Here is a 19884-nt window from a genome sequence, read left to right as displayed (position 1 = left end):
TCAAAAAAGTCAAAATGGTGGATGGTGTGTTCAAAGCACCACTTTTGCTCGCAGCATCATGGCCGCCTTTTAAACTTTTTACCCTACTTTGCAAACAACCCTAGAGCAAAAAACTTTCCAGGACGATGTTGCAGTGAGTCTGGGCTAGTTGGAATTTATCCAGGTGGCAACTCCAGGAGAAAGTAAGTGCATAATCAGAAAAGAGAAAAAAGGGCTAAAAAAACTAACTAAAGATAAGAATCACAGAAGCCGGGATATTGCAATAATCTGGAGCAGCCTTGCTCAGTTTTGTCACCTTGAAGATGTGTGGACTTCAACTCCCAGAATTCCCATTTTTGGTGAAGTATCAAAACCTTTCCTGCAACTGAGCATTGATCTGATGCGTAGACTCCCTTTGACCTCACCTGTCTGTGCTTCAGTCCTGCACATCCTTACAATGCTTACGAGACGGGATGGCAGAAGCAGATTAGAAGTGATGGAAGCTGGGTAGGAGACAGAACCAAGGAATATAAGGAACAGGCTGCACAGACTCTGGTGGAAATCATCTATGTATTACTGTTACTTAGTTCTTCAGATGTTCTTCGTGCAGAATGTAATCAGATGAACACCTATTTCCCTGATGTAGAGGAACTTACACTCAAAACCTCTCTTCTATGAACATAAGCTTCAATGATAATGTATTTGTTTGTTCGTTAAGTTTATTTGCTGCCTATTTCACTGAGGGGCTTGACTGGAGGGCTTACAACAGTAAAAACAGGGAAATGAAGGGAAAACGACCTTATCAACTAATGAGACAATAAAGAGAAACAATGTAATAAACAATGAAGATACATTAATATGAGATTAAGAATGGGGGGGGAGAGCCAGGAGCGCAGTCTGGTAGCCACTTCCAGTGTGGTGCTCCCCTTGGATAATCACAATCCCTGCTTCCAGTGTGGAAATACTCCAGGTGTAAGGGTCCAAGTGCTCCAGGGCTCTCTCTTTCGAAGTAAGGCACTGCCATTTATGGGTTCAACAATCTACAGAATCATAACTAGGTGTGATTTGCTTCCATAAATGTGGTTGCAAAATTCCCCCATCTGATCCTGGGGAAGTTCGCCAACATCTATGGGGGAAGACATCGAAACCTTCAGGATGGCGAGCGTGGCGTTTTAATTCAACACCACAGGCAGATGGGAGAAAGAGACTGCAAAGACTGACCAGCATCTTGCCAGTTTTGACCCTGGCCTTGTGGACACCACCAAGAAGGTCTGAATCCTGGAGGAGACAGGTGGCGTCTCTGAATGGCTTTCCATGCCTGCTCCTTCCACCCCGTCCTGGTCTTCAGTCAGCCCACTTCTAGGCCAGGCCTTTCCCGGTGCTCCTGGACCACCTGCCTGACTCCCGGTTTCCTTCCCTCCCAAGTGTGGCGTGTAAGAGCAGGGGCCTGACCCAGAGTGGATGGGCAACCTAGTGCCTTCCAGAGGCTTTAGACAACAGCTCCCATCATTCGCCACTGTTGGGCTTATGGAAGTTGTTATCCCAAACCTTCTTGCAAGGAAAGTGTCTCAGCAGGTAGGCGGAGAACGAAACCGCTATGTCAAAGATGGCAGCCACGCCTGAACAGTGTCACTTTCAAGCACAACTCTATGGCCTCTCTTCCTCCTAGAGGAGAGGGAAAGCAAAGAAGACGCTCTGGGAAGGAAGCTTTAACTCCCCAGGGTCTGGGGAGAGGCCAATTAGTCTTTCCCATGGCAACTTAAAATCCTCTGGAGGAAAGCAGACCACCCTCCGGGCTCCAGTCACTGGATGGTGCCTGCAGGGAGCGCCACATTGAAGCCCCCCCCCCCCGTGGGGTAAATAGTGAGCAGTGACTTGGCTCCAGGATGTTTTTTTATGGCTATTCACACTTGGCTCCGAACGGCCAGCTCACAGGGCACCACTGGGAGATGAAAAGGGGAGCCAGAGTAGGCAACTATCTTTATTAGCATCAACACTGTTTACACAGGGCCACCGGGTGGTTTGCAAAGAGGGGATGGATGGCTGTAGATTGCACCTTATTGGCTGATTGATAAGATGCTTCCTGTTAATCCAGAAAGCAGGTGGTTTGGGCCCTTTTATTAGGAAGAAGCAGACGGGCCCTTTTCCCGAGGAGGAGTCGAAAGGGAGGTGCCCTGGTCATCTGTTCACTGTGGTCTGGGGAAAAGAGCCGTAAGAGCAATCATCAAAGGATTCAAAGGACAGATTGTGCAAAAAAGCAGGAGAAACGGTAGAACAGATACTCCAGCTGGTGCAAGAGGAGTGCATAAATTGATTACAAAGAACAACACACTCACCAAAATGATTCACTGGAAAATCTGTAAAAACGACCATGTGCCAGTAACGAACGACAGGTAGGAACACTCTGTACAGTGGAAAAATCAGTCGAAAACGAGCAGGTTAAAATATTACGTGATTTCTGAACACATCACACACCAGATTTAATTGTGGTTGAAAAGATGAAAGTGTGGACAATTGATGAGGACAGAAGGACAGCAGATAAAAGAATTGGAGAAGATCACAACGTATCAAGAACTAAACACTGAAGTTGAAAGATTCCAGCATAAAGGGGCGGAGGTGGCCCTGGGGGCTGTTGGCACACTGGGCACCAGTGGAACATCTTGGATGGCACTTAGAAAATCTGTGCATCGACAAAACACACACACACACCCGTGTCCATTGCCAGGGGCCACAATGCCAGTATATCCCAGCATCCCATATTCTCGGGAAGAACTCAGTGCATACGAAGGCTCATGCCTGATAAAAGAAGGGCAGCGGACTTCAGGTGGTTGTGTATATAATTACACTTGCAGAACAAAACAGCTGCTGGGTGGAACGAAGCTCACAAAGTCCAAATAGCAGCTTTGTATTGTGTTTTGGTTGCACAGGTGCAGCCGCCTTCTTGATCCCCCCCCCCACACACAATGCCTCTTCCCCACCTATATGCACATCCCTTAATTCCATAGGATGAGAACTGACTGTGGTCACAATCCCACATTTCTAACTTGCTGAGCTGTACTGCTGTTATTTGATTAGAACAATAACTGAGATTCACCAGGCTTACTTCGTCCATTAATTTATTAGACTGCAATACTCTGGGAATGACCTTTCGGTTGATTTTTTTTAAAAAGGGTCTGGTTAACCAGGAGGTTAACCCCCTTTTTAGAACTGATATTACTTCAGCTGTTCGGCACGCATGCTTTCCAGTTCTCCCCATCTGCTTTCAAAAGGGAAGCTGGCTTAGTTAGAGGCTGTTAGCTAAACCACTCATCGGTTGTAAACCATGATCTATGGCTTATTTTTTGCCAGCTCTGGCTTATTGAACCATAGCTATGGAAACCACGGGAGTGCTGCCCCCCACCCGGCAAAGATGCAGTCTGGATACAAATATGAAACGTGGTACTTGGACACCAATCCTGGTTACTTAAGTGGGCTTGTCACACGCAATGCTCTATTAAAGGTATAACTCAGGAAATCAACGAGAAAGAAACAAATGCAATTAATTTATCTAACTCCTATTCCCCTAATATTACGCTCCAACCTTTGGCCACTTCCTCCTGAGCAAGCCCCGTCGAGTTCACTGGTGTGTGTGTGTGGGGGGGGGGGGTGGACAGCCAGCCTAAGGCTATGCAAGGGGGTCTGAAAATCGGCGGCCCTTGTTATCTTTGGGCAGCTACGGAGAACGCTCTCCTGGAGAGGAGTTTTGAAAATCTCTGCTGCTGCTCCTTTCCTGCGTATCTGCTTCCTGTTCTTTGCACTCCGCGGGAGCCCGGAGTCCCCAGGCGGGAGAGGGGAGCCGGCCCATCCATCGCGCTCCGGCTCTCCGCTCGGGGCTCCGGCCCGGGGGGGGGGGCGGGGGGGGCTGGGCTGGCTGCGAGCGGGGCCCCCTCGGGCCTGGGACGCCGAGCGCCGGCCAGCAGCTCTCCCGGGAGCGAGGCGGGCGGGCGGGCGGGCGGGCGGGCGAGGTGTGTCGGCGGGCGGAGGGGGCGCGCGGGGGCGAGGCGGGGCGCGCGCGCGCGCTTCCTACCTGGCGCTGCAGGTCGCGAGAGGCGCGCTGCCTTACCTGCCGGAGCCGCCGCGCACCGCCCAGCCTGCCGCCGGCCCCGACTTGGGGCGTCCGCCTGGGCTCGGGAGGGGGCGGCATGGTCGGGCGCGGCCCGCGCTGCGCGGAGGCTGCGGGGCTCCCGCTCGGCTCCCCCGGGGCAGCCGCTCCCCGGAGGCGCCTGGCCGGCATTTAATGGGCCGAGGCCGCCGCCCGCAGCCCCGCCGCGCGGTTGCGGTCCGCGCGGCCCCCCCGCCCTCCCGGAACATGCACAGAAACTCCCGCCGGTGGCTCTTCTACGTCTTCCTCTGCTTCGGCGTCCTCTACGTCAAACTCGGGTGAGTCCCCGCGGGGCTCCGCAGCCCGGGCGCGCCGGCGTCGGGGGGGCTCCGGGAGGCGGGAGAGGGAGGGTCGCCCCCGGGGAACGGAGCGGAGAAGGGACCGGAGGGGCGACCTGCCCGCGGCCGGGAGCGGCTCCGCCGAGCTTCCCCAAGAGGCGCCGCAAAACGCTGCTGGGAAGGCGGCGCGAGGCGGCTTCCTAAGTCTTGACGGGATCCTAAAGGCTCCGTCCCCCCCCCCGGAAGCGGCGGGACCCGCTGGGGAAGAACGGGGGCCGGGAGGGGCGCCTGGGGGGCAGAGAGGGGCGGCGGGCCGCGCAGCTTGGGAGCCGCCGGCTTTGCGCGCGATCCGGCCGCTCCGCTCCCCTGTCCCGCGAGGGCGCCGCGGGAAGGTCGCCTCTCGGCCACGAGGCTTCTCGGGCAGAAGGTTTGGCCGGAGCGCGGCGAGGGCAGGGCCACGGAAGCGGGCGGGGAATCGCGGCTTCCCGGGCAGAGCGAGCCGGGCGATCGGCGGCGTCTCTGCCTTCCGAGGAAACGCGCTCCTGAGCCCCCCCTCCTCGCTAGGAAACCAGCCCCCCCCGGGCCCGTGGAAAGCGGCCGCGGCGCGTCTCCGTCCCAGAGGAGGGGGCCGGGAGGGGCGCCGCGGAAGGCGGCGGGGGTCGTTTGGGGCGGGGGTGTCCCGGCGGCTCAGCCGATCGTCCGGCGGCAGGTGCGCCCCGGGCGTCGCGGATCCCGTCAGCCCCCTTGCAGGCTCCGCGGGCGCCCCCGGGCTGCTTTCAGAAACGGGGGGGGGGGGGGTCCCCGCGCCGCCCGAGCGCCTCCCCATCAACCTGCCGAAGCGGCGATGGGGGGGGAGACGCCCCGCCGGGAAGGCGCGACCGGCTGAGCGCCTCGTCCGGCTGCAGCCTGCAGGGCGGCCCCGGGTGAGCGGTGGTCCCGGGAGGCCGCCCTGGGCCGGAGCGGAGAGCTGCCGCCGCTTCGGCCTCTGGCGCCGTTGGCTCCCTCTTCCCCTTCCCCGCGCCCTCGCCAGCTGGCTCGGCGCACTCGCCTGCCCGCCTTAGTTGAATTTCCACATTCCTTCGCGGCAGCCGAGTTCCTACCTGTAGAGCTTCTGATATCCCGGCCTCTCCTCCTCCTCCACCCGCCCTCCCCGCAGCCCCTTTTTGGCAGGCGGGGGATTAGGCGGGTGTCCTCCCCCCCAGACATCCAGGGACCCGGGAGGCTGCGAGGGCTGTTTGACAACCGACGAGCCCCCCCCCCCCCCTGGCTGCAAACTGCAGGTAAAGTGATAATGCCTGCCTTATTCCAACCTCAGCCACAAGGGGGCTCTGCGGAACAAGGTCAAAAAAGGCAAGATGGTGGACACGGCAGCGTAACCAAAGTTCTGCCTATTTTCGGGGTGTGTTTCAGTGGCGAGGGGTGCTTTGGTCACGTTCTGGCCAACGACTTGACTTTGTGGACCCCCCTGAGGAAACCCTGCCTGGCTTGGAGCTCCCCCCCTTCCTAAAAACGCTCATCCAAAACGTTCAGGCTGCCGGATGGCCTGGTTCCCTTCCCGGCCTCGGAGTGAATGAGCTGGCAAGCTGTGCTGCCCTGAGCACCTCCTCTGGCCCCTCCCCCCTTGAACCCAGGAGGAGTGTAGGAAGGAGAGCAAGAGGGGACCCCCCCCCTTCTCTCCGCCCCTTCTTCCCCCAGGCGGTGCACTCACCGGGGTGAAATCGAGCAGGGGGGGGAGCACCGGGCCTCTCTGAGTGTCAGAGCAGGAGCATCTGGACTTATGTACAAGAAGTCCTCGCATTACGACCACAATTGAGCCCGAGATTTCTGTGGCTAAGTGAAATTAGCAAACTGAATCTTGCCCCATTTTACGACCTTTCTTGCGACAGTTGTTAAGGGAGTCATTGCAGTCTCTAAGTTTGTAACACGGTTGTTAAGCGAATCTGGCCTTCCCATTGACTTTGTTTGTCAGAAGGTTGCAAAAGGGGGGATCACGTGACCCTGGGACACTGAGACCATTCATACACGCCAGTCGCTAAGCGTCCAAATTTTCATCACAGGGATGCTGAAATGGTCACTTTTTCCAGTGCCGCTGTAACTTTGAACAGTCACTAAATGAACCGTTGTAAGTTGAGGAGTACCTGTACCACTTCACAGTGCTTCTACGGCCCACCTCTCTGAGCGGTTTGCAGAGTCAGCCTGTTGCCTCCCAACAATCCGGGTCCTCCTTTTACCGACCTCAGAATGATGGATGGCTGAATCAACCTTGACCCGATCAGGATCAAACTGCTGGCAGTGGGCAGAGTCAGCCTGCGATAATACTGCACTCTAACCACTGCGCCACCAGGACTCTTGGTGACGCCCCTAATTATGCTTCCATCGCAACATCGTGGTTCTGCTTTAGTCACCCTTCTCGCCCCTCCCCCCTGCCCGACACCACTTGCCCTTTCAGAAGGCAAAACAATCGCCAGGGCTGGGTGAAAATGGGCGGTGTGTTTAGCCACCCATTGCACGACACAGTTGTGAAGATGCTCTGTGCTTTCGCCTTTTCACCCAAGCGGTTCTTCAGGCCAGGCTTGTGAATGTAGAGCAGGAGGGTGGAGGGGACTCAAAACTGAGCGAGCTGCACCCAGAGTCGCATGGAAACACTGGCAGCCAGGTCGATTCTCTCCTCAGGGCTGGCGGCACCCGGAGTCAGAATAGAGCTGGCAAAATTAACACAGTAAAAATAGCCCACCCCACAATTCCGTAAGCATCCCCTTAGCAGAAACAGCAGAAAGCCCACAACGCCCCCTGTAGCGCAAGGTCTCCCAACCTCGGCAACTTTAAGATGTGTGGACTTCAACTCCCAGAGTTCGCCAGCCAGCCAGTTATCGGGGCTGGGGAACCTTCCTGCCATAGTGACCCCTGAGCCTCTTCTAGGCTGACCTCCGCCGTTCCCGAACGGATGCCGAGCACCTGTTTAAAAGAGGGGCCTGGTGCCCTTTTTGAAAGAGGGCTGAGCCCCCCCCCCGTCCGAGACGGACACATTATGCGGACAAACACATTTGGATTTACAGCTGCCGTTTCGCGGAACATCCATGGCAAAAAGGTCATAAAATTGGGTGAGACTGCTTTTCTTGATGACAAAAACTGTGATTGTCAATCGAGGACTACAGAATGATGCCATACAGAATGGCAGCCAACCTCTTGACTTGTTTAAAACTCTCTCCTCCCGCGCAGCGGGAAACCCTCAGGCACCGCTGCGGCCTTGCAGCAGGGAAAAGAGGAGAAGGAGAAAGCAGCGCACCAGGCAGAGAAACCCCAAAACCGATAAACGAATGAAACTGCCCAACTAGGGCAGATCTAACACAATACGTTCGTAGATTGTTGTTCTGGGAAATATGAAAATGCAGGCACTCTCCGACTTACAACACTTTGTTTAGTGACCGTTTGAAGTTACAATGGCACTTGAAAAAGGAACTTATGGCCATTTTCACACTTATGACGGCTGCCGCATCTTCATGGTCATGTGATCTACATTCAGACAATTGGCAGCTGTCTCATATTTATGACGGTCGCAGCATCCCAGGGTCACGTGATCCCCTTTTGTGACCTTCTGACAAAAGTCAATGGGGAGGCCGGATTCACTTAACGACCGTGTTACTAACTTAATCACTGCAGTGATTCACTTAACAAATGCAGCAAGGAAAGTCATAAAATGGGGCAAAACCTCACTTAGCGACATAAATTCTGGTCGTAAGTTGAGGACTACCTACAAATGGACCCTCCTTCCTTTCATTTGTGTATCTAGTGACTCACCCAGTTTGTCGGTGTGTTAATCAGCATTGAAGATTTCCGTCTCAAGAGCCACGCTCGGGCGGCTTCCCTCTTTGTCTGGGCGTGTGTTGTGTCCAGGTGCGCAGGGCAGTCTTAAGGACAGGGCACCCTGGAGCACACAGGGCTGCCTCGGCCTGCGAGTCTTTCTGCTGGAGATCCACATTTACCGCGTGAGACCAACTCCCCAAACGACCCAGGCCCGTTGTTTCCAGATGGAAAGATCCCCGGTGGCACCCAACCATTCCTGGGGCAATTAATCAAGCAATTAAGGTTTTATTACTGAGGTTGTGCCTGAACGTTGCAGAGGTCTTTGTTGTCGTGCGTGTGCATTTGGCCCACCAGAACCCAGCACAGCTTAGAGTCTCTTCTGCTCCTCCTGTCAAGTGGCTGCCAGGCCCGCCTGCAGGGAGAGACTTGGCTTCAACCTGTGGCCCGTTAAGGGAGCCGCATAGCGGGCGGACTCCAAGCCCTTCGGGGCAGGTTCGGCAAGAGCCGGAAGGTGTCTGTAGCCAGAGTTAAACCTCGGCAGCTTTAAGGGGAGTGGATTCAACTCCCAGAGTCCCCCAGCCAGGAGGAGGTCGAAGCCCACAAGTGCGAAGGTTTCTGAGGTTGAGAAACTCTTTTCCTGTCTTCTGCGAACTGAGTTTTGTTTCTTAGTTTTTTAGTTTTTGGGGTTTCTCTTCTTCTTCTTCTCCCTCCTGCATAGGCAGAGGTGAAGGGTGTTCAGATCTCAAAACTGCACCATTATCTGCTTTCCAAAACTCATTTTGCACAATGACTTCTCTATCTGCGTCTGTCCCCTTTGTTTGGTTAAAACCCAACTTTTTTTAAAAACACACACACACACACACCCCAAGCAATAGGATTAAATGTGTTTCCACCTTTTTCTGAATTGTCAGGGACGTCTGGGGGCGGAGAGGGAGGGCGGTCAAAAGAGTCAATATGGCGGCCACAACAGTTCGAAGGAGAGCCCCGAGGCCCTTTGGCGGCTGGCATCCCAGCCTTAAAGAGAAGAAACCGATATTTCAGTCCACTAAACTCTGGCCACCTTTTCCGGGATCCGAGGAAAGGGATCTAGCTCGCTCCTGAATCTAGGGCAGGAAGGAGGAGGAGGAGGCGGTGGTTCTCCGGATCCTCGAGGCAGCGCTGAGGATTTTAGTCGGTTTAGCTTGGCGTTGTGAGTTGTGAAGCGTTGTGTTGCAATAGGAGCGAAGGACGGGGAGGGATCATTTTTCTACGACGCTCCCTGGAAGGACAACCGGAAGGAAAGGATCCCACGCGATCGCTACAGAGGGATCGATCGGCCGCCAAGCACCTGCTGGGCGTCTGGGCGAGTCCCGGACTGGAGCGTCGCTTCCGCAGCCGGGCGGGACCCTTCCCGCGCCGGCTCCAGGCTGGGCGCTGGGCTCGCCCCTTCCCGGCGGCGGCCACGAGGGGGACGGCGCGGCCCGGAAGGTCCGGTCCAGACGACGGGCGGCACACCCGCCCCCGGCCAAGCATGCGAAAGAGCTCCTGGTAGGGCGGGATCGCAACGGACCCTTGTGGTCCGTGCAGGCGGCTCTCTTCGCTGCTTGCGCGCGGACCAAGCGCCTGATCCACCTGTTCGGTCGGTCTGTCTGTCTAGCTGGCTGGCTTGGCTTTTCTAGGTTTTTAAGTTGTGGATTTTAATGTTCTTTTTAATAGTGTAAGCCGCCCGCAGTCAGTTGGGAGTAAGTCGGGAAGCCATTTAAATTGGTCTAATAAATAAATAAGTACCCTCCTTCTCTCCAACCGCTGCCCATCCTGCCTTTTACATCTACCTACTTTTCAGCTGCCCTGAGTTGGGACCAACTACCCCCACCCACCCCCAGCCCAGCCTTCCCCGCAGGTTGACCGTCATAAGCAAAACCGGGGACGGGGACGCGATATGTGGGATGACGGTCCCGAACCGAGAGAAGTGATATCGATCCGGTGGAAAGGAGCAAGAGGTTTGCCACTGCCTTTCTCCGGGACGGGTTCTGAACTTCGCCTGCCCCCTCGGGATCTCCTGGTGGCCTCCCACCCTGTTCTCGAGGCAAAAGGAGCTGAGGCTCCCCCGTTCTCTGCTGGAATGGACCCCAGCCCAACTCAGACATCAGAAAAGCCACCGTGGCGGAACGAGGCCAGTAAAGACGGACGCGGCCCTGGAAGTCCCCGGTGAGGAAAGGCAGGAAGAGGGGACGGGGGTTCCTTGCAGGGGTGTGTGTGTGTGTGTGTCCCTGGCAGATGGCGGGGTCGCTCTGTCTCCCAAAGACGGCCAGCTTCGGCGGAGCGCGTCTTCTTCCCGCGGAAAAAGAAGGGCCCGAAGCGCGGCGACTCGGAAGACAGCCTGGCGCTGGATCCACCCGCTGCGCCAAGCCCCGGCGGCCAGAGCCACGACGGCGGGGCCGTTAAGCAGGTTCCCAGGCCGGGTCAGCGCTGGCCAAGCCGGGAGGCTTTTGCGCAGGGTCTGGAGCAGCCAGATCGTCGACCGTCTCCTGCCCGTCCCCCGCAAGCCAGACGGTCCTCAGCGGGGTTTCTGCAGCTCCCAAAGGCCCCCAGAGAGCCTCGCTCTCTTGGCCGACGCCCCGATTCCGGAGCCTTTGCCTCGGGGCTGAGACCTCGGAGAGCCGCGGCCTTCCATCCCGCGCTCGCCCGGGCTGCAGGAAGCGCGCAGGGCCAGTCCGGAGACCGCCAAATCCATTCCCCAGCGCTCTCCCTTCTACGACGTCCAGTGCGCCGGGGGTTCCCTGCAGGTGGGCGTTTGCTGGGCTCGTGTGGATAGACGGGCGGGGTGGCGAACTCGCCAGACGAGCCGGGCTTTCCCACCACAAAGCCCAGGGTGGTCGTGCACGAGCCGGGGGCCGTGGGACCACGGGCCCGCTTCGAAGGGGGCAACGGGGAGCACGGGCACGGAAGTCCCGCCAGGCGGGAGCCCCGAGGGGTGGGGTGGGGTGGGGGCGCCGGTGATGCAGGAACCGAAAAAGGTGGTGGGTGAATGTCGCGCGGGATTTCGTCGCGCTCCCCGCGAGGACGGTGTCCCCTTAGAGTGATCTTATGCAGTCAGGAAGGACCAAAAGAAGTCCGCAACTGGAGGGCCTGCCCGATCCCGGGGATCCCAGCTGCGCAATTAAGCCGAGGTTCGGCGCTGGCGGGGCCTGATGTGTGCGTGTGCGCGCCTTCCTTCAAGGGGCTCCGGTCCTGGGGGAGAAGCCCCGTCTTTCAAAGCCTCGGCTCGGAGCGGAGATGCGGCTGGGCTCTCTCTTCAGCCCAACGAGGGGCCGGGCCCTCTTTCGCCCCTCTACTTTTTAATTCCCCCCCTGTGCCTCCTCTATTTTTATCTGTTTTCCTCCTGAGGCCCCCTTTGGAGCACGTACGTGCCCTTCTTCGTGCGAATGGACTCGTCGCCCCCTCCGCAGCCCCGCCACGCGCCCCCTTGCCCGAAGGAGGCGGCTCGGCCGGGGGACTCCGCTCGTTCCGAAGCCCTGGGCGCCTCGGAGCGGCCTCCTCCCTTCCGCCCACCCGTCGGCTGCTGCCGTTTCTCTCGGGAAGAGTTCCTGCGAAGGAAAAAGCACCAACGCGAAGTAAAGGGCGACATTTTTTTCTATTTATTTACAAACCGCCCATCTCACCCAAGTGCTTCTGGGCGGCTCGCAATAAATGCATTAAAAGTAAATCGAAATCGTAATGAAAATGGCCCGAGCGGTCCCTGGAAGAGGGAGGAGCGGCTGCGAACCCCGGACGGACCCCGCCGGAACGAACTGAAGGCGATTTTCCATTAAAACTTAAACGAAACAAAATTGTACGGACAGGTGCGATTCATTACTTGCGAAGCCGGATTTTCCTTGCCCTCCCTTCTGAGGGACGATGCGGAAGGGACCGCAGGAAAATGCTTCTTTACTCCGAAGCAAAGCGAAGGAAAGACTCGCGTGTCCGTTCACACGATGCGCAGAGCCGGGCACGGTTTAGTTCGGGCGCGCTGAGCGGAAACCCGGGCTTTGCGGCTGGGCGGACTCCGGAACTGCTTCCATCTGTTACCGCGTAGCCGTAGAATATATGTGATTTACGTGTAAACCAGCCTTGGCTTTCGTCCGAACCCCTTTTCTCGATTCAGACAATGTACGGGACAGTAGAACGACTTAAAGGGCTGGGTCGCAGAATAGGTTCATGTTCTCCTGCTTCCTAACCCTGACCAAGATTAGCTCCAATAATTTAGACTTAGGAGAGGCTACTGCAGTGGTTTTCACCGACCTAGTTGTGTGAACGCGGCCAGTTTTCTTCTGAGAACTTAACCAAAACCTAAAGCAGAGAGGCGTTCTGAAGGCAAACGACCTTCCAAACGCATCTCCCGGCCCGGGCCCGGGTCTACGTTTGCCCTCCCTTCGGCTGGGGTCGTCACAGAAATCGTTCAGACCCGCAAGTCGGAAAAGAGCCGTTTCTCCGCTCCAGCATTGGCTCCTGGGAAGAGAGTCCGGAGAAGCGGCGGCGGCGGCGGCCCTTTCGGGGCGAGGGCGTTCAACACGCGGCGGGCTCCGGTGTGAAAATCGAGGCAGAACTTTCCCGCTAGGCCTTCTTTCTCTAGAGCGGTCCGCTTCCAAAGTCCGACCGCCTTAAAAAGGACACGTGCGAATGTCCCAAGCAGGCGCTTTCTGGGCCCGCTAGTCTGCCACGCTGCCTGGGGATGATGGGGCGCGAAGTTGAGCATCTGGACTGCCACCGGGAGAGCCGATGCCAGCTTCCGTCTCCTGATGGACGAGAGGGGCATCGCCTTCCTCACTTGGCATTCGTTTTTGCAAGCTTCTGGGGGGGGGCATTTTGCTCGGAAAGACCCTCCCCTCTCCTTCGGCGGAAAAGGTCCGGGCCTCACCTGCGCCAGGTAGAGGCGGCCCGGTCGCCTCGCAGAGGCCGCGTTGGCGGCGAGGGGGAAGGGGGCGCCCGGGGAGGTGGCCGTAGCCGGTGGGCGCCGGGCTTCCCCGGGAGCAAAGGCTGGTTTGTCTCGGATCTGTTGTGATCTGATCTGATCGGGGCGATTCTCCCGGTCCCCCGGGGGATGTTGCTGAATTTTGCTGAATTACAGCAGAGCAACGCTACGGCCGGTTCCTGCTCCTCCTCCCCCTCCTAGACGGATCTTCCCCTCGGAAAGCCCAGTTCGTCCGCCCTGGCGCGCCGTCGCGGGGCTTCTGCGCCGGGACGGAGCCCCCGCCCGCTTGGCCGCCACGGGACAATCGGGAGGCCGTCTGGGAGGAAGGCGTGGAAGCCCATCTTCCTTTCGGAGGGTGCTTCGGGCGGGGGGGCGGGTTTATGGGGGGACAAATGCACGTGCGCACCCTGAAACCAGAGAAGACGCCCGGTACTTCTGCGGCGGGGGGGGGGGACTCTCCACGCCTCACACAAGCGGGGGCGGCGTCGGGACAGCCACGCAGCCGCCTTCCCACCGCCCGTTGGCCCACTCGGCTCCTGCGCGGGGCTCGCCCAGCCCCTCCCTCCCGCCGGACTTCGGGCGCGGCGAAGGGGGGGGCGAAGGGGGGGCGGGAGGCACCGCCGGGCCGGCTCCCCGCGCTTCAGCTGCGCGGCTCGAGCGGCCACTCCGGCTCAGGGCCGGCGGGGGGAGGGGAGGAGGCGGGGGGGGCGGCTCGCCCAATGACAGCCGCGGCCCGAGGGAGGAGGCGAGCGGCGGGGGCGCCTCTCCGGGAGAAGCCAGGCAGATGCCGCAGGCGGCGGCGGGGGCCCGGCAGCTCCCGGCCAGGCCCTAGAGGCGGCCCCGCCAGCCGGTTCTCCCGCCCGCGGCCAGTGCGCCGCTCCTCGCCCGCCTTCCCGGAGGAGGAGGAGGAGGAGGAGGAGGAGGAGGAGGAGGAGGAGGAGGCGACTCAGAGCCCGCCGGAGGGGCGCCCCGGCCCGAGGAAGACTCCGCCGGCGCCCGGCCGCCCCACGATGCTCCTGCTGGCCCCTCGCCGCCGCCGCCGCCGCCTCTGCCTGGCCGTCGGTTGCCCGCAGCTCTTCCTCCTGCTGACCAGCGGCAGCTGCCTGTGAGTCCGCGGCGGGGGCGGGGGGTGCGGGCCGAGGGGAGCCGCCGCTTCGTGCGCATCGGGCGGGGGCGGGGCGGCGCTGCGGGCAGGTGTTCGGGGTCCCCCTCGAGCGGGGCGGCCTGGGGCGCGGGCCGGCAATGCCGCCGAGGGGGGCCGGGCCCTCCAGTCCTTTCCGCGGAGCCGCGGCTCGCCCGCTCTCCTCTCCGCCGGGAGCCGCGGCCGGAGGGCTTTCGGGCGTCGGGGCCCGCGCGGCGGCTCCTCGCCCCTGCCGGCCTCGGGCGAGCTGTCGGCGGGCGGGCTCGGCCGCGGGGACCCCCGGAGAGGAGCGGGCGCAAAGCTTCCCCGCCCTGCGGGCGACCCGCAGGCCGGGTCTGGGCTGGGCTGGCCCGAGGCGGCTGCCGGGGAGGCGAACCGGCGGGGCGGCCGGCCGAGCAGGTGGCGTCTGGCGTGGAGGGGAGAAGCGGAGGGGGCGGCCCGGGCTGGGGCTGCGCTCGTGGCGGGCCGTGGTGGCAGCCTTACCAAGGCCGGCGGAGCTCGGCCGGGCAGCCCGGAGCCTCGGCGGGCCGCTCGCTTGCCCCCCGCCGGCCGGAGTGCCGGTTCTCGGCTCGCGTCCGCCCGCCGCGCCCCTCCGGCCGCGCCTCTTTCCCCGCCCCGGCCTCGCAGGAGGGGCGGCCGCCCGGGACCCGCGCCGGACTCCGCCCGGGTGGTGGCGGGCTCCCTGCAGCCGGCGCCCCGACGCCCGCCTCCCCCCGCCGCCGGCGGCCCCCGTCGGACCCTGGAGGGGGATTGAGTTAATCTGGGCCCCCGGCCCGCGTTTCCTCCACGAAGGGGAGGGGCCGGCCCTCCTTCCCCGCTTCTCCCGCTATAAATAGCTGCGGGTCTTGAAACAAAAGTTTTGCCGACCGCAGCCCAGATGCTGGCGGCTTTCCTGGCCGTGTGACATAATTATACGGTCCGGAGGCAGAAAAGCTCCAGCAGTGGAATAATAATCCCGAGGCCGCTTTGCCTTAGAGCAGATCCGGGGAGGGCTGGCTGCGGAGCCCCGGTTTCTGGGGCGGCCTCCCTTCACCTGCCCCGTCCGCGCCCCCCTCGGGAGACGAGCGAAGAAGCCAACCCGCGGCTTTTGCCCAGCTCCGTTCGGCAGGGTTAGCTCGCCTAGGTGAAGTTCCCCAGTTTCCTTCATAATCGGCACCAAATGCGTATTTTGAGGTATGGATACGAGAATGGCTTTTATAATGAGCCGTTTAAATACCAATTATTTTTTACTCGCTTCTGCTTAGTTCACTCCTACGCTGTGGTGTAATGGCTCACCGTCAGAGAAAAGGCCCTCGGGAATCTTGCGGATTGTCCGTAAATGCCCCAAGAAGGCTGTTAGTGACGGCCTTGGCTTGCCTCGCTGGGCTTACAGGTCTCCCATCAAAATAAATTGCAATTAAATATACTGCATCTTAGTTGGAGCCAATGGTGCTTTTAACTGGTTAGTGGACACGAGTCCTTCACAGTTACAGTATGAAGTTTTCCAAAATAGATATGAAAAAATATTTTACTTTATTTTTTTTTAAAGATTCATCCTTAGAAGTGGGCAAATCTGGAAATTATAAAGCGATTTGAAACTTATACATCACGAGGTTAATAGTACATCCAGCAAGTAGAAGGCACAAAAATGAGATGGCGTTGTTTTGCTATTTGTCAGATCCATTTCTCCAAAATGAAATCTGGTCGTTCATAGGCAAAAAAGTGGCTTTTGAAAAGTAGGAACAGGGTATTTATCAAAGATGCCTGAAAGATTATTTCTTTGGGTGATTGGATCTAAAGTTGAACCTTTCTGCTAGGGAGTTTTGGTTCCTCAAAATCAGCCAGAATCCAGTTTCTTCGTACCCTAAACCCATTATTCCACGTCCTACAAGTTGAAACCCAACACACACACCCCGTTTGTGTGTGTGTGTGTGTGTGTGAGAGAGAGAGAGAGAGAGAGACAGACAGACAGGCAAACAGGCAGGCAGGCAGGCAGGCAGACAGACAGACAGAGTAAGACTTCTGTGTTACAACCTTTCAGCCTTATCAAGGCAAAATGTTGTGTCCAACTCCTTCCCTTTTCCTTCTTCATAGGATTTATTTTCTAGTCCCCTGACCCTTGTTCCTTTCTCTGGATCTGTCCCAATTCCTCTGGTTCCTTCTTAAACTGATGTCCAGAACTGGACACAGGACTTAAAGTGTGGCCTGACCAAACAGCCATTTTTTGTGGCGTATAAATGTCAGTTGTTGAATTAGTTACCGGTAGCATGGACACATGTAGTCTAGGGAAGTTATTGGTTTCTCATTTAAACTCTAGTCCTTCATACCCAGAAAGGGCTTTTTTTTTTTTGCAGATCAGAATTGCAGCCATAAAACCATTGATTTCATCTGGAAAGTAAAATATAGGCTTAATATTTTCCTGGTTTAATTATGCAACCTTAGAAACACAAGGCTCGTTTAGTATGATCTGTTTATCCATACTTAATTTTACGAACATTTATGAGATGTATGTAACCTTTCCATTGCACCGAATATAAACACTCCAGCAAGAGTGATTGGATTAATGCCATATATTTTTTACAAAGCACAAGGTTCCATTCTGAAAACCGATGCGATTCTCTGGCCTGGATTTCTCGTACATTATTTCCATGTCTAATGGAAAGTACCCTACTGAACTTGTGTATGTGTGTATATGTGTGTTGTGGGCAACTGTACTTTTCCTGGTTAACTAATGGCAACCTTTGAAGACTAAAACTTGGCAGAGACTCCCTGTTTCTTTTCAGGGTCTTTTTCAGAGAGAAATGTCGTTTTCCGAAAGGAAAGGAAGGCTTCCCCGGTTGTTAGACAGAAAACCTGAATGGGTTTGCAGCTTGTTTTTATTTACATTTTTCTAGTCATTCTGATTTTTATTTTTTTAACCTACACGAGAAAAGTAATGTGTAATTTTTGAGTAATAAGTGAGGGTGTAATAATATATTTTCTTTGGGAGTGATTTTTTTTCACTTATTGTTACTGCACACTGGCTTATGAGTAGGACAATTATTCCTAAATTTGAAACCCTACCACCTTATAAGATGGGAGGGTGCGGTGGTGAAGGCTTGGCCTAGGGCAGGGGTAGGCAACCTGGGCTCTTTTATGACTGGCTCAGGAATTCTGGGAGTTGAAGTCCACGAGTCATAAAAAGCCCAGGTTGCCTACCGGCAGCCTAGGGCTGGGGGGACCCAGGTTTGAAACCGCTCTCCCTCACAGAAATCCCTCAGGGGACTTTGGAATAGCGGCCTCCTCTCAGCCCAGCTGACCTCACAGGGCTGTTGTTCTGGGAAAGGAGAAGAGAGAGTACAGACTGTAATTGGGAACAGAGGTTCTGTCGCTAAGCAAGGCTATGGTGAAGTGAGTCGCACCCAATTGATGAGCTTTTTGCTATGGTCGTTAACCGAATCGCTGCAGTTGTTAAGTGAGTCAACCAGGAAGTGAATCTGACTTCCCCCACTGACTTTGTTTTTGGGAAGTGGCTGGGAAGGCTGGAAGCGGGGATCGCGAGGCCCTGGGAGGTGGCCACTCCTGTGGACACAGGCAGACTCGCAACCGTTCGTTTAGTGGCCCTTTGAAGTTACAACGGCACTGAAAAAAGTGACTTAGGACCATTTTTCACACTTACGACCATTGCAGCGTCAGTGATCAAGTTGCAGGTCATGGCTACTGCTAAGCTTGTAAGCCGCCCTGAGTCTTCGGAGAAGGGCGGGATATAAATGGAATTAAAATTTAAAAAAAATGTGATCAGAATTCAGGCCCTTGGCCGCTGACTCAGATTTATGACTGTTGCGGTTTCCCGGGGTCACGTGGTTCCTTTCTGCGACCTTCAGACAAGCAAAGTCAGAAGGAGGAAGGCAGATTCATTTAACAATCATGTCACTATTTTAACCATTGCAGTGATTCGCTCTACAACTGTGGCAAGAAAGGTCATACAAAGGAGAAAAATTCACCTAACAAATCTCTCCCTTAGCGACAGCAATTTTGGACTTGATTGTGGCCATAAGTGGAGGACTACCTGTACAGAAGGAATTTAGTGTAGCCTTCCTGGAGAGGTGAAAAATTAAACGTTGGACGAATATTAACGGATGTTTGTAGGAATGTCCACGGAACATGGGCCACAAGAACTGAGATGCAGAACTGCATGTTGCAATCGGAGCTCAGCTTATTTCTTGTGGGTGACCCAGATGCCTCTGAATGGTCACAGCTGTACAGTTGCACAGAATATTTTTTATTCTGCCTATACTGCTGTGCATTAATATTGCACAGTGAGAGGGGTAACCTAACTCATAAAACCTAGGAAGTATGGGCGATGTCTAAGACCACTGCTCTGATGAGCTGCTTCCTTTGGTTGTGAACGTGGCACGCTGCCTTCTCCCTGTCTCTCCGAATGTGGAACAAATGCTCCGTCTTATCTTCTACAAAATGCACATGTGGCTTTTCTTGCACATGTGAACCTAAAGCCAGGAAGGAGTTTTGTTTCCTCTGTTAGTGAAGTAGTATGATCAGCAGGCTTAGGAATTCACCGGCAACGCAAATCAGTATTTCTTTATTTAGCGATAACTGAGAAATCCCTGAAATCTAAATCTGACCGAGTTGGAAATACTGAAAAAGAAGGCGGGGGGGGGGGGAGGAACACTTTGGGAGCGGAAGGAGGGAGGTTCAAAAAGTCAAGATGGTGGCATGATGGCGTGATCAAAGCCTTGTCCCTTTCCCGACATGCTTACAAAAAAGGTGGAGTTTCAGTAGATCAGTTGAGGCCAGAAGGCTTGCAAAAAAGAGAGCTTGGATCCAGGAACCACACAGCTGTGAGTTGGTTGGATACAATTATTAAATGGCTGCTTTGTTGCCCACCTCAGGCTGAATCAACAGTCGTGAGCTGATGGCTTGGATGTAGCATTGGTTAGTCAACTTGGTCTAGCCTAGGATTTGTTTTTAGAAATTACAAATAAATAATTAATTAAATTAATCTGTTGTGTTTCTGCCTGAGCCCTTGAAAGAGACATTCAGAAAGATCCATCGGGACATCCCGTGTATAATTTCTTTCTTTTGCCCATGTGCATGCACACACATATGCACACAGACGCACACGTACACAAACAAACATTCACATAAAAACATTGCTTTTGGCCTCTCCTGTCTGAAATTTGGCACGGCTTGTTACTGTCATGGGGGCAGCGATGATAATTCTGCAGATTCAATCACACTCGGATATAAAGCAACATCGCAGACTTTTTTTTAAAAAAAATGTAAAGGTGAATATTTCTAAGAAATTGGGGCATGTTTCATAAACGTTTGTTTTCCTTGCCAATTTCATACAATTCCAGCAAATAGTTCATTTATGCTTAGTTTTCTCTTCTGAGGTGCTATGAGAATAGATCTCTGTTTTCCTAAGTCTGGATAAGATTATTCTTGGATATTAGATATTAGATATCCTTGGATTATTTTTAGATTGTTCTTGGAGTAGATCGAGTCTTGGATGGGATTTCCGCAACGTTGGCCTGAGGCTTTCAGCTCGAGTGGCTGCACGAGACAAGATCCCTCGTTAAAACTTCTGCTTGGGGGCATTTCAGTATTCAGATTCTCATAAGGATTTCATGAG

General features: G+C 55.9%; 1 protein-coding gene and 1 long non-coding RNA gene across 2 annotated transcripts in view; one reads left to right on the top strand and one right to left on the bottom strand.

Moving 5' to 3' along the window:
• Window positions 1-356: 356 nt before the first annotated feature.
• LOC310642301 lies at window positions 357-4297 on the bottom strand. Its single transcript, XR_014492881.1, has 3 exons — window positions 4082-4297; window positions 2316-2383; window positions 357-482 (listed from the first exon to the last, which is right to left on the bottom strand). It is a non-coding gene; the product is annotated as an uncharacterized lncRNA (long non-coding RNA).
• Window positions 4068-19884, top strand: part of WNT7B (Wnt family member 7B) — a 90386-nt gene continuing 74569 nt past the window's right edge. The window contains exon 1 of the mRNA XM_083365904.1: window positions 4068-4398. Within this exon, the coding sequence (XP_083222030.1) occupies window positions 4256-4398 (143 nt within the window). The 5' untranslated portion in view covers window positions 4068-4255. The remainder of the gene's footprint in view (window positions 4399-19884) is intronic.

The sequence above is a fragment of the Vipera ursinii genome (genome assembly GCF_947247035.1).
Source record: "Vipera ursinii genome assembly, chromosome: 6".
NCBI classification, from domain to species: domain Eukaryota; kingdom Metazoa; phylum Chordata; class Lepidosauria; order Squamata; family Viperidae; genus Vipera; species Vipera ursinii.
The sequence above is the reverse complement of the archived record's forward strand: the minus strand, read 5'-3'. Positions and strand labels throughout refer to the sequence as shown.